The sequence below is a fragment of the Azolla caroliniana genome, unplaced genomic scaffold, assembly GCF_043228905.1.
Source record: "Azolla caroliniana isolate FFs.n. ecotype wild unplaced genomic scaffold, voAzoCaro1.0.p SCAF_10, whole genome shotgun sequence".
In the NCBI taxonomy this organism is placed as follows: Eukaryota; Viridiplantae; Streptophyta; class Polypodiopsida; order Salviniales; family Salviniaceae; genus Azolla; species Azolla caroliniana.
In genome coordinates this window covers 19,500,065-19,512,985 of record NW_028230445.1, presented here as the reverse complement: position 1 = coordinate 19,512,985, position 12,921 = coordinate 19,500,065, and the positions used below count along the sequence as shown (strand labels likewise).

Sequence of the window (12,921 nt, the reverse complement as noted above, 5' to 3'; positions counted from 1 at the left end):
ATATTCTCCGTTTCATCTAAGTGTAACATTAAATGTGCATGTCAGTTGATAGTAGTGGAGATATTCCTTTTCTGTCAACTGACTTGTCCTTTAATATAACCAACTCCCTAGATACAAGCTAGTGCTAGATAGTACTTATCTTGATGTCAATGGCACATACTTCAAGGCTAAGTACATTGTCACTTGCCCACAAAATATTCTAGTTGACTTGATTAGCCAATCCTATTACCTATTTCTCTCTTTCCTAAATCTATTGTGTCCTACACATCTACGATTTCCTAGATTAACACCTTATCGACCCATATGGTCAAGTTGCATACTAGCAGCTCCTCATTTGGGGCGCTATCACAAAATGTGCACTCTAAGAGCACATATGGGGATAGATTTACAACTTGGGGCTGATCATTGATTATATCTAACATAACTGACCAAACATGGAAATTGGAGTCCCCTTTATCACATTAAGATGATTTATGTCAACCATGTAAATTTGTAATTATGAGTACAAGAATTATAGTAAGTTAATGTACAGTAATAAGAAAGAAAATTATACTAATTTCATTATTTAATTAGAAAATGGCTTCACTAAGTTGTGGTATCATTGCAATATTTTTTCTATAATTGCGTGTTCCAAAATATCATCTTATATGTGGCCCCTTCCTAAGAAGGCAATTTTACTACAAGGTAGTATAAACTATCTATGTGAAAACAATGCATGCACATATGTGGGTCATCCTTCATGGTGCACATTTGAGTATGACACTTAACATTATCACGCCCATCTAACAAATTATCATATTTCTCATTAATTACAATATACGTTGAGCATGCGATAAGTGAGTGATATTCATCCTCCATGAGGTTTTCATTGCATACCTCACACCTCAATACTTGACTTGTGTAAGCAACTTGCCACTTCATGTTTAGTGCCGCTTGTGACCTATCCGCGATGATCACGTAACTTCCATAGCATCACCAGAGAGCTCCAATAGATCTTTTATTCCCCATCTCTTAAATGGTTTCATCTTCAATGCCTCTAATGATCTAATATCCTCAATGATCACATAACTTCCATAGCATAACCCGAGGCCCAACAGCTCAAACAGATATTTTAGTCCGCATTCTATTAAACAGTTTTATCTTTAATGCCTCTAGTGATCTAATCCTCAATGATCACATAACTTCCATAGCATAACCCGAGACCTCCAATAGATCTTTTACTCCTTATCTAGTAAACCGTTTCCTCTGTAGTGGCTCTAGTGTTCTAGTCCTCAATGATCACATAACTTCCATAGCATAACCCGAAAGAGCTCCAATAGATCTTTTACTCCCCATCTCTTAAAACCATTTCATATTGTGAAGCACCTTAGCCAAGATCATAGGATTTTGCTCCTCTCAATTTTCAAGGGGTATGGAGAGAATTTTGAAAACTGAGGGAGGGGTATGCAGGGATTATTATTCACATCTTCTGTGGGAGAATTTCGTGAACGATCAGTGATTGAATCTCGACAGAGAATCGATTCGCTAGCAGAGAAAAAGACCGCATTTTTGGAGAAACAGACAAGAAGAACTCTGTTTTGGTGTCCGCGCGTGTGTCGAAAAACAGGTGCCGATATTTTTGAGTTTTTCCATGGATTCATAATTTATTTTGAGTTCGTAATTCATCACCTATTCCACTTGAGCTAATTCCTTCTTTTTATTCTAACCTTAGACGATTAGAAAGGAAATGTGGAAATGAATTGTAGACCAGATGATTGAGAAATGAATTGTATCTATATGTACGTAGTGTGTGTATGCATGTATATATATATTCGAGTTGAAGCAGTGTAGGATTAACAGGTTTCCAAATTGTTACCCCCATTTGTTATTCTGGAAAATATTGAAGGGAATTATCCACAAAACCTTAAATTTGGAGATTTTTCTTCCAGGTCTCCACAATTTTGTTTTTGAAGGAGCTTTAGAATTACATATTGCAAGTGAAACTACACTAAATCCCCGTTTCTTTTTTATGGAGACTGGATCTTGATTTGAATGGAAAATTTGAATCCATGTCAGAAGACAAGAAACTGGGTTTGATAAAAATACTCACAAAGAATGAGAATTTTCCGTCATAGACCGACACCTTTAGCTATGGAAATTTTTATGTCATTTGTCTCCCTCAAATTAGAGTATAGTTGCATCAATGTGTTTTCTTTTGTCTTTTCCACAATCATATGTTTTTGATGATAACATGGATCAAGAGAATAAGACCTTCCAACTGACGCGATGACTAGGCATCGGGAAAATTCCGAGAGATCCTTTGTGATCATGTCAAGAAGCCAAATCAAACCTGATTTCAAAACCTAACAATTATAAGCAGATAGTCTTCTTATTCACACAAAAAACCTGAAATTTCAATTCAGATAGTCATGACCCTTAATACACACAAGTACAAAATCTTGCCAATTTCTTATGAGGAGCTGAGGATAAAAATAACAAAATTCAATGAAATATAATCCCTAATACAGAGATGCCAGTTATAATCATGTGATGGTATATAATCATTGTCATGGGTAAGATATACATATATGTGCATGCAGGTATATGCTGTAATCTAAACGTGGAATTTACTAGTAAGATTATGCTACCAACAAATTAATATCTATTATGTTGTGGCATTCAAAAATTTCAAAGATCAAACCTTTAAACATTTATTCTTTATACATAGTTCATAAAGAGACATCAATCTTACTTACAAAGTTAGTTAGAAATTAAAAAGTTAAACCCAAAGATCTATTTGTTTGAGGATATCAACAATGGTATGTAATGACTAATATGAATTGAAAATTCCTTGGTGCAGATGGGAAAATGGTTTCAGAGGAGCGTAAGCTTGTGTGGAAGGGTGCAATCCCATTACAACTAGTTCTTCACAGCACAGAAGTTACCACAATGCCATCACCTCCTCCAGCATTTGTATATCTCGATTTCACTTTGTTTTAGTATCCAAAGTTTATTTCTTTTCAATAAGTTGATTCATTTTGTTCACATTTCAATATTGTCATTGAAAGATTCACTCAAGATCATTAGATTTTTTCCATTGTTTGAGAGAACAATGCCTCTAAAACTTCATTTCTCGGGTAATTTGTACAGATACTTGCACCGCGAAATGGATACTTGCCTCTTTTAGTTCCTACAGTGAAGCCACGTTTTCAAAGCGCTTTGCCAATTGGACAAGACACTGGATGGTTTGAATATGAAGATCTTCCTTTAAAGTGGTAATTGATTTATAACATTTTTCTTTTGGAATCACTCAAAGAACTCAGATATATTGTCATTTAATTGGTGTGTATAATCCATGCATCTGTCTTTAATTTCTTAAAGAATACTCCTTAAGTTTTACCTCAAGATAGGAATATCTCATATTCTGATAGACAATCATCATATGGTTTTATTGAAGTATGTTCGATGTCTATCCCATTGTGTATAGCATTTCTATGAATTGATATATAGAGGAATAAAATAGACAGTTAATAATGTGCCATGTGTATGCATTCCTGTGAAGGATCTATGAATAATTTTCTTTTTTATGGCATCGGCAGGCATATTCCTATTGGAGTACTTTTTGATCTTCTATGCTTCAATCCAGAAAGACCTTGGAATCTTGTGGTATGTGCTTGAAACTATTTTCAGATGCACTACATTTTTAAAACATACCTTTATTGGTTGACCTATTTCTTATGGGTTGTGGTAGGCTTTTTTATGTACTCTGATAGATATGATCCATTCGTGTATGTTTTCGTGTTTGATTCATAGGACGTACATTTCTGCTTTTTGAGCTGAATGTTATGGTCTACTTTCAATTTCGAAAAGAAACAAAAATTTAAATGGTGGCTTCTCAATATACAATGGACACTGTATTTTTAGAAATGATAAAAATTTAGTGTTGATGGTCTTGTGCTACTTGAACTGATGCTCAGAAGATTGTGGCTTGGGGTTAGCTTCCATGTTTTCAGTTTTTTGTTTTCTTTTGCATTTTACCCTTTTTTCTTTGTTCAAATTATAATGAAAGCATGTCTGTTTGTGTTTGAAAGGCACAAGTTCATAAAGCAAGAATTTTGGTGGCAAGTTTGAAAATAAATTGTTTAGAACGTGTTCATATCTCTTAGTTGATCTAAGAACTGGGGCATGGGAAAAAAATGAGAAAGGTAATGCTATGATAAAATTAGGAGTTTGGCATAGATGGCCATCATCAGGTTGCACCATGGCGTGAAAGAATCTATGTTCTTTGTCATTTAGATGCACTTTGGTTGCTGGCTATTATGTATTCAATTCAAATATTATGTTAAAGATAGTGCATAACATTACAGAATAAACAAGTGGATATGATTATGAAGTTTGAATTTTCCTTCTTCATGATATCGTATTTATAGAACTTCCAAAGTTTTCCTGTGATAGAGAGATGATGAGAGACTATACAATATCCTTTAGGGCATGAATAACAAAGCTTCATTACCATTATTAACAGGTCCATTTTAGAGGTTATCCTGCTGAGCTTATTCCTTATGATGGGGAAGACGCGGTTAAATGGAACTACATCAATTCCCTTAAGGAGGTGAGTGACATGATATACATCTTTCTGCTTGTTTCTCCTCTCTTCCCACCTACTAATCAGTTTTATAATATTTTTCTGAGGATTTTCTCTTGTGCTGAAGATTTTTGGATTGTCATGTGAGAAAGATTAATGGGTCTTATCTAGGTCATGGTGTTTTGAAACATCATTCATTATTTAAGTTTTTTTAACTTAGAATCTATTCATTACTAGAGGCTGGTTTTGTGAACTAGTTCTTTTTTCAACAGGCATCATACGTTACACATGGAAGCACAAAGCATGTGATGAATTTATCCCAGTCTGATCAAGTAGATCTTTGGCGATCAGTTGTGCAAGGTTCTCTAACTAAAAATACTGAAAAATTCTGCACAAAAAGTGCTTTTATTTTTGTACAGCTACATTCTTTTAAGAATTGTACAAAGAGAAATATTGTCCAGGTGATCTTGAAAATTATGATCGTGTGTCTTTGAAGTTGGCATCTACTCCTGGCACAAGCTCAACTGTTGGACAAACACAATCAAAGCAGATAGGTGAATTGATGAAGTTAAAATGCACGTGGCTAGCTATATAAATATCATCTACTGTTATAGTGTAGATTGATTGAAGTCATGAAGTGCCTCTGCTTGGGTGTGTAGTAGGGATTGGTGGGGAGACTATACCCTTGAGAATTCCTTTGCGCTTGTATATAAGAACCCTGAAAGTGGAGAATTCAGATTGGACCAAGGCATTGGCAATGAAAAACTGGGATGAAATCACATACATAGCAAGACCAATGGATGTATGGGGAGATGATGGTATACCTGCATAACTTTTCAGCATTCTGATAGATTGTGTTGTTACTTTTAAAAGTTTGAATTCCGTATTTCTAGATTGATGACTGCCTAGATTTTGAATAGCTTCATGCTAAAAAAATATAAACAATATAAAAACATTGTCTCATATCCTTTTACTAGCATTATTCTTAAGCTTCTAAATTTGTAAGTTTTCATGAGTATGAAGGATTGTAAGAGTCTCTAACTCTAATCAAATGGTCTATCTATTCTAGGTTATAAAAAGGAAACTTTCCATTCTTCTTTTTGAACTTGTAATTTGATGGCATGTAAAACTAGGATTAAAAAAGCTTTTATTTTTATTTTTTCTGCTGCTATTACATCACGGTGAGAGATAGCATTTTAACTCTGAGACTTTTACTTTTTAGCTTTCTGAATTTTTACATTACATTTTTGTGTCTTTTGTTTATGAACTTTTTGGACCAAATGTTCTATGTTGTTCAGGAATTGTTCTGACACTTTGGGAGGCTCTCAAAAGGATTGTACCGGAGCTGTGTTCACTTGCAATGGAGATTCCAGGGAGGGAGAGAAGGTTCCCTTTTCCTCTAATAAGGGAAAATGAATTAGTCGATCACATAAATGTACAAAGTGAACAACTATATTTTAAGAGCTTAAACTTGTCTCATAGGGTACCGAAACCACATTTCCAAAATGGAATCATCCGTATACAAGGTATTGAACCCAACCCAGACTTGCCTATGGATTGGATAGCTCAAAATCTTAGAGGCCCTGACCATTTCTTGCATGCTTGTGTACTAATAATAGCAGCTTGCCAAGGCCAAGAAAGTGAGTAAAAATTTTCTTTTATGGGGCAACAAAAAGCATGTGATTAAAGTAGCCTGAATCTATTGCATACAAATCACATATTATTCCATGAAATTAGCTGTTTGGGGGAGAGCAGATTGAAAATGATATGGATTTGTGCTTCAAACGTTGTAGTTTCAATTGTAAAAACTTTTAAGTAAACCTTTGAAAGCAAGTTGAGGGTCGAAGTTTGCTTCATTGTTGTATGAAGTCATATGATCATTCGATTTGACTTCATATTGGACTGGAAGGATGTCATGTTGCTTCAAATTTTAGAATGTGTCCATTTGACCACAAAAATGAGAAAGGCACATTTTGAATTTCCATTGACTTTCTACCTTTTTATGATATCAACATAGAATCCCAAAGGCCAGTTTTCTCGTGTATTTATTTTATTTTTGTCAACATTACATCACACTATGACTTCTTTATTTTGAGCACCATCACATTGGTTTATTAGCATTATTTTAAGATGATGGTAGGTTTCCAACCCTTGGGTCATGGAAACAAGAACATAAAGAATCAAAGACATATTTTTAGAGAAAACATTTAGGATACATGATCATAGACTTGTTAATTGTAGCTTGAAGTCAATGCTTCCAAATCAGGCTTTATCATGCAATGAGATGCCTCTTTTCTTTGTCTAGATGACAATACTTGTTGTCACCATGGTATTTCATAACGTAAGTTCGCAATATGTGCGTAAATATTTTAGATGGCCCTGTGTTTTATGTAGAGGTTAAAGGGTTGACATAGATATTCAAACAGTCAAGTCAGTGAAGGATCCTTCAGAGGGGGAAAGCATGAATGATGTATTGATCTTAGGTTCCCCTTAGAATAGTTCACATGGGTTTGCACCCACAACCTCATGGTTATAAATAGACGATTTAACTTAGCTCAAGCAAATGCTTTGTCTCCTTAAACACCAACAATATGTTGATAAAAATATGGATTTGCTCATTTACTGCTTAAATTAACACTAGTTTATGAACATGTTTGAACTAAAGCCTAGATTAAGTTTGTCAAAGTTATATCATTTGTTTTATGCCAATATCAATGTTTTACTATACATGAACTTTATAAACATAAACATGATCGTTTCAACATCCAACCCATACGAAATTTGTAGATCCCAACTTCTTGTTGGTGTTTTTATCCAATGTGATGTAGAAGCTTCAATCACGAGTGGGCATTATAATTTCCAAGAGTACTATTAGTAAATAATATTAAAATATTTGTGTACATTGTTATGATATTATCATAGTTCATTTAAATGCCTGTTACAATTTGATAATGGAAACAACATTAGCACATTGAACAAACAAGAAATATATTCTTAATTAACTCTAAGTGACAAGATTTTCCCAATGATATAAACACATAGAAGTTTTGGTTTGGAGGAGTTGGTACATACTAGCCTCTAGGTCTTCATAAGGAAGAGGATGAACTTTCATTTTCATTGTAAGGTATTTAAGTGTTTCATGTGGCAACAATACCAACAATAACCATATACACAGATTGTTCAAGCATAATTCTGAGTGACAAGATTTTCCCGATGATATGAACACATAGAAGTCTTGGTTTGGAGGAGTAGGTACATACTAGCCTCTAGGTCTTCATAAGGAGGACTCAGGAGGATGAACTCTTATTTTCATTGTAAGGTATTTAAGTGTTTCATGTGGTAGCAATACGAACAATAACCATATACACACATTGTTCAAGTATAACTCTAAGTGACAAGATTTTCCCGATGATATGACACATAGAAGTCTTGGTTTGGAGGAGTAGGTACATACTAGCCCTAGGTCTTCATAAGGCGGAGCATGAACTTTCATTTTCATTGTACGGTATTTAAGTGTTTCATGTGGTAGCAATACCAACAATAACCATATACACACATTATTCAAGCATAAAAGCACAACATTGATTAGAGCATTATTTGCACTTTCAAAATTGTCGTTTTTTCCTGGTAGTATCTTATTATTTCATGCATGAATGTGATGCTCATGTGAATAAAGAAAACTATATCCAAACATGTTCTTTCAAGGTGAATTATTGTCCGAAAAGTTATCCTTTTTGTCTCGTTTTATGTTTATCCTCAATCAATTGAGCATTTAATTGGATTAGTTGACTCCTTAATGTTAGTGTTATTCTGGTAGACTCATAAACAATATTTTTGAAGTTAGTACTATTTTGATACATTCATCAAGCAACATTTAAAATGTCCTTTTCGCAAAAAGAGAACTCGAGAAGGTGAATAGGTGGATTTGAATCGATTGACACAATTCATAATCCATTTCTAATTTCGAGTATATCAAATTGATTAGATTTATATAATAACCTTTACTTTGAATCACGTACAACACTACTTCTAGTCCATAGTTGTTAAAAAACATATATTTTATGTTTAGAATTTTTTTAATATACTCTACACTTTAAAGTATTCTACACGTACTCTTAAGGATTCAACATATTTTACGTACATTTCCAAAAAGTCATTTTTTTAAACTTTAAAAATTAAGAAGTATTTAACATATTTTTTCATGTATTGCATCTATAGAATACATATTGTAAGTACTTAAGAAAGGTAGAATACTTAACATACTAAAATTATGCATGTTGTATGCTATGTATTCTACAAACATGTTTTGGTCATTGTGTAACTTTGTAGGAATTGTGAATTTACCTACTTTAGTCAGAGACATATTTGGCAATGGGCACGGTTTCGGCTCGAACCGAACCGAACCGTTAAGTCATGGTTGAATGGTTTATTGGTTCCAAAACAAAATAATGGTTTGGTTTGGTTTGGATTCTCGATAAACGGTTTGGTTTCGGTTCTAAAACTCAGGTTTATAGATTTATAGGTTTGGTTTAAAGGTTTAAAGGTTTATAGGTTTTTTGTTAACTTTTATTTTTATACCTTAATAGTTTATTGATGTAATGGTTTAATTAATGGTTTTTTATTGATTTAATTAATTTAACTTAAATGTTTATTTAATTTAATGGTTCAATTAAAGTTTCTTTTATTGATTTAATAAATTTAACTTAAATGCTTATTTAATTTAATGTATTTTTGTTCCTTTAGATGTTTACCTGGTTTGACTTAAGTGGTTAGGTTTAAATTTTTTATTAAATGGTTCGGTTTGGTTTTAAATGGTTTGGTTTAAACTTTTTCTTAAATAGTTTGGTTTAAATACTGAGGGTTCATAAACGGTTTTGTTTTGTTTTGTTTTAAATAAACGGTTTGGTTTCGGTTTGGTTTGGTTTCTTTGCCTTGAAACACCGAACCGAACCGTGCCCATTGCTAGACATATTATTGTATTTATCAAGTGTATCTTTATTAATTATGACCCCAAGGTTTAAACCTTTGTGTGAGTTTTGGTTTTGCCTTTGTCTACATGTGGCTAGATGTTGTGTGTGTGTGTGTGTGTGTGTGTGTGTGTGTGTGTGTGCGCATACATAGTTGGCCATGCAAATCCCATTAGATTGTCATTTTGACACAATAAACGCATGTTTTGCTTCTTATAAGATTATAAAATCACCATCTATAGACTTTGTTTATCAATGATCAAGGAAATAATATGATATGATGCTAATGACAAGCGTGTCTTCTGTAATCTATACTTCCAAAACTCTTAAGGATTAGAGAGTCCTTGAAAAGAACTTGTCTAAAGGGTCTTTATGTATGCTTGTATGAAATTGTTCATTGCCAAGCTTTAGGACTTACCATATTTCCAAATAAAAAACTGCTTTTTATATGCTCCCTAATGTGGGGGAGTTTTGAAGTTCCTAGATCAATGAATGATAACAATATTACAATATGTGTAGTCTGTAGATATAACATATTGCAATAAGTTATATGCCATAACACGCGAGAAGAGCCACATTCATGAAATGAAGATGCATTATACGTTCATGCACTCATGATGTTGACACTTGATGTGATAATTTGAATTTTAGTTAAGAGTTTACAAAGTCCACTATGAATATTAAGTATGGGTTTTTGTTTTTTGTTTTTTTTAAGATTCACCTTGGTATTGATGGAAAGATGCCCAAAGGCTACAAACAACTCATATAGGGAAACATAACCATCATATCCTCATCAACCAACATTTCGAATAGCAAAAGCCCTCACACAGCTACCTTAGAAATTGCATTTACACATCTAAATTTGGGGTCCTTCCAAGACGGGGGATAAAAAAGCCTTCCAATACTTGGGTATTGTTTAATATTAAGTAGGGGTTATGCACTAAACTTACAAGTTGGTATACGTTGATAGTTTCTTTGATCTTCCCAATCTAAGTAATTCTCAAAAGGCTACATCTATCTATAACGTTGGGAAGTTCAACTTGGTTGTTTAGTTTTTCAACCGTTTACAATAATGTAATTACTTGTTGAGCTTATCCATTGTTAGACCTATTTGGCTTATTTTGGATGGACGATATAGGCAATGATTTATTTTTTCTAACATTAGAGGTGACCATAGGATGCCCAATATAGGGCATGTGGTCTTCATCTTACCTTTTGTTAGGTGCTGAGTAACTTTGGTTGTTTACGTACCCGTATTTAACGTTTAAATACGTATAGTACCTCATCATTTGTATAGTACGTACTATACCTCAATGTTGTTCAGTCAAATATCATGTACATTTGTCCAATACAGTATTTAACGTATTTTTAAAAAAACAGGTATAATACGTATTTATAAAGAAAATGTAAGTAAAACCCTAACAAAAAGCAAAAAAATAAAAAAAATAGTGAAAAAGAAGCCAAAGGAAGGAAGGAAGAAGAATAGAAGAGACGAAGAAGAAGAAGAAGAAGAAGAAGAGAGAGAGCGAAAAGGGAAAAAAAGACATAAACTTGTCCTAAGTGTGATAATCGCAGAAGATAGAAGAAGAAGAAGAAGAAAACGAAGAAGAGAGAAAAGAGAAAAGAAGACATAAACTTGTCTTGAGTGTGATAATCGCAGAAGATAGAAGAAGAAGAATAAGAAAACGAAGAAGAGAGAAAAGAGAAAAGACGACATAAACATGTCATGAGTGTGATAATCGCAGAAGATAGAAAAAGAAGAAAAAAACGAAGAAAAGAGAAATCTATCATGAGTGTGATAATCGTCGACGATTTCTCAATCTATGAAGGCATAATTGTAAATAATTACAATTTGAAGTAGAACATCGTGATACACACTTACACTGATTTATAGAATAAGGGAATGTCAACATCCATATTACTACAAGTATTTTAGGATGTGAAATGTTCAAATGTCTTATATGCATTTTAGGATGTAGAACTATATTGTACATCACAAATTTGTGAAAACATAGATGTTTTTATCAAAATTATAGATATTTTTTAGAAAGGTAAATAATTTTCAAATTCTAGAAGTATTTTACGTATTTTATAAGTATTTAACATATTAAGAAAACGTATTTAACATATTTTTAAATTGGAAGGTAGTATACGGGTATTAATACGTTAAATACATATGGTATCTGTACCGTACCTAACAACCTTGTGAGTAAGAATGTGGATCGTTGTTGTTTTCTTGTACAAGGGTCATGATGTCAATAATGACATAAAAGAGGAAACGGTGGGGAGACCTCACCATATTTTATGTTCAACATGCCTAACTCCACATAAAAAAGCATGCATGATGTGCCTTTCTAAAAATGCAAGTGTAAAGGAATGTTCATAGTGGCAATGTCAAGCTTTCGGTCATGAAATCAAGTGAGTGGTCGATGTTTTATGATTAGGTTACATTAGAGCAAAAGTGATGTTGACCACTACTCAAGAGATTGGATCTCTCTTGGGGAGTGGCACTTGACCACATGTAGAAACCATAAAAGAAATAGTGTGACAAGCTAGATATGCTAGATTGGAGTTGGCCAATGAACTCAAGAACTAGTTCATGGACCTTAATGTGTTTGATTTCAAATGTATGGAAATACTCAAGCAAGTAAATTTTATGACAAGCGGAATAATAATTTGTTTTGCATAGATTTAAAGTTAGTACTTATATAAGCCACATTGGTTGTCATGTTGTCCATGTCTAATAAAGACATAACAAAATTTGCTCGAAGGAATGCATTGACGCCCAAAGCTATTGATGAGTTTAGATGCAAATAAGGATAAGGAAAAGTATGAAAAGTATTTTATGCATACAATGTCGGATGCATTGCATGGCCATTGAGGGTATACACAAATGGCTTACCAATTTGGTTACTCACAAGCCAAAATACCTTCAAGGTGTAACGTAACACCTTCATGTTGAAATTGACAATAGTGGAAACATAAGGCAAGATATATGATATGTTTGATCCTAAGCTTAAGCATGCCATACCTCATTATTGTTGTGCTAGTTGGATCAAACCCTTGTATAGAGGAAGATATGTTAATAAAGCAAAAAACTATTGGATATGTGTACCCAACCTTCGATATGTGTATTGAACCTTCTCCACTAGGCATGCACTTTTAATTGATTTCTTGATAGCACAACTTCTTCACATTCTTTTGTATACCCAATATAAATTCCATTTGGTTGCTTTGGAGTTTGTGTATCATACACTCAAAAATGAACCATTGCCTCTTGAATAATCTAATGTTCTTCATGAATGTTGACATCAAACAATTTTTAGGAAACATATAGAGTCTCAAAGATTTTAGGGAACATGTGCAAGATTTATTTAGTGAATGAGCAAA

At 33.3% G+C, this 12,921-nt stretch overlaps 1 protein-coding gene across 1 annotated transcript; it reads left to right on the top strand.

Annotated features, from left to right (window-relative positions):
* The first annotated feature begins 1,496 nt into the window (after positions 1 to 1,496).
* Positions 1,497 to 6,542, top strand: LOC147859425 (autophagy protein 5-like). Its single transcript, XM_087325268.1, has 9 exons — positions 1,497 to 1,606; positions 2,840 to 2,952; positions 3,130 to 3,254; positions 3,579 to 3,645; positions 4,505 to 4,591; positions 4,837 to 4,924; positions 5,026 to 5,118; positions 5,224 to 5,382; positions 5,863 to 6,542. Exons 2-9 carry the CDS (start codon positions 2,848 to 2,850, stop codon positions 6,210 to 6,212), a joined length of 1,074 nt encoding a protein of 357 aa, XP_087181394.1. The 5' UTR covers positions 1,497 to 1,606; positions 2,840 to 2,847; the 3' UTR covers positions 6,213 to 6,542.
* Positions 6,543 to 12,921: the final 6,379 nt, after the last annotated feature.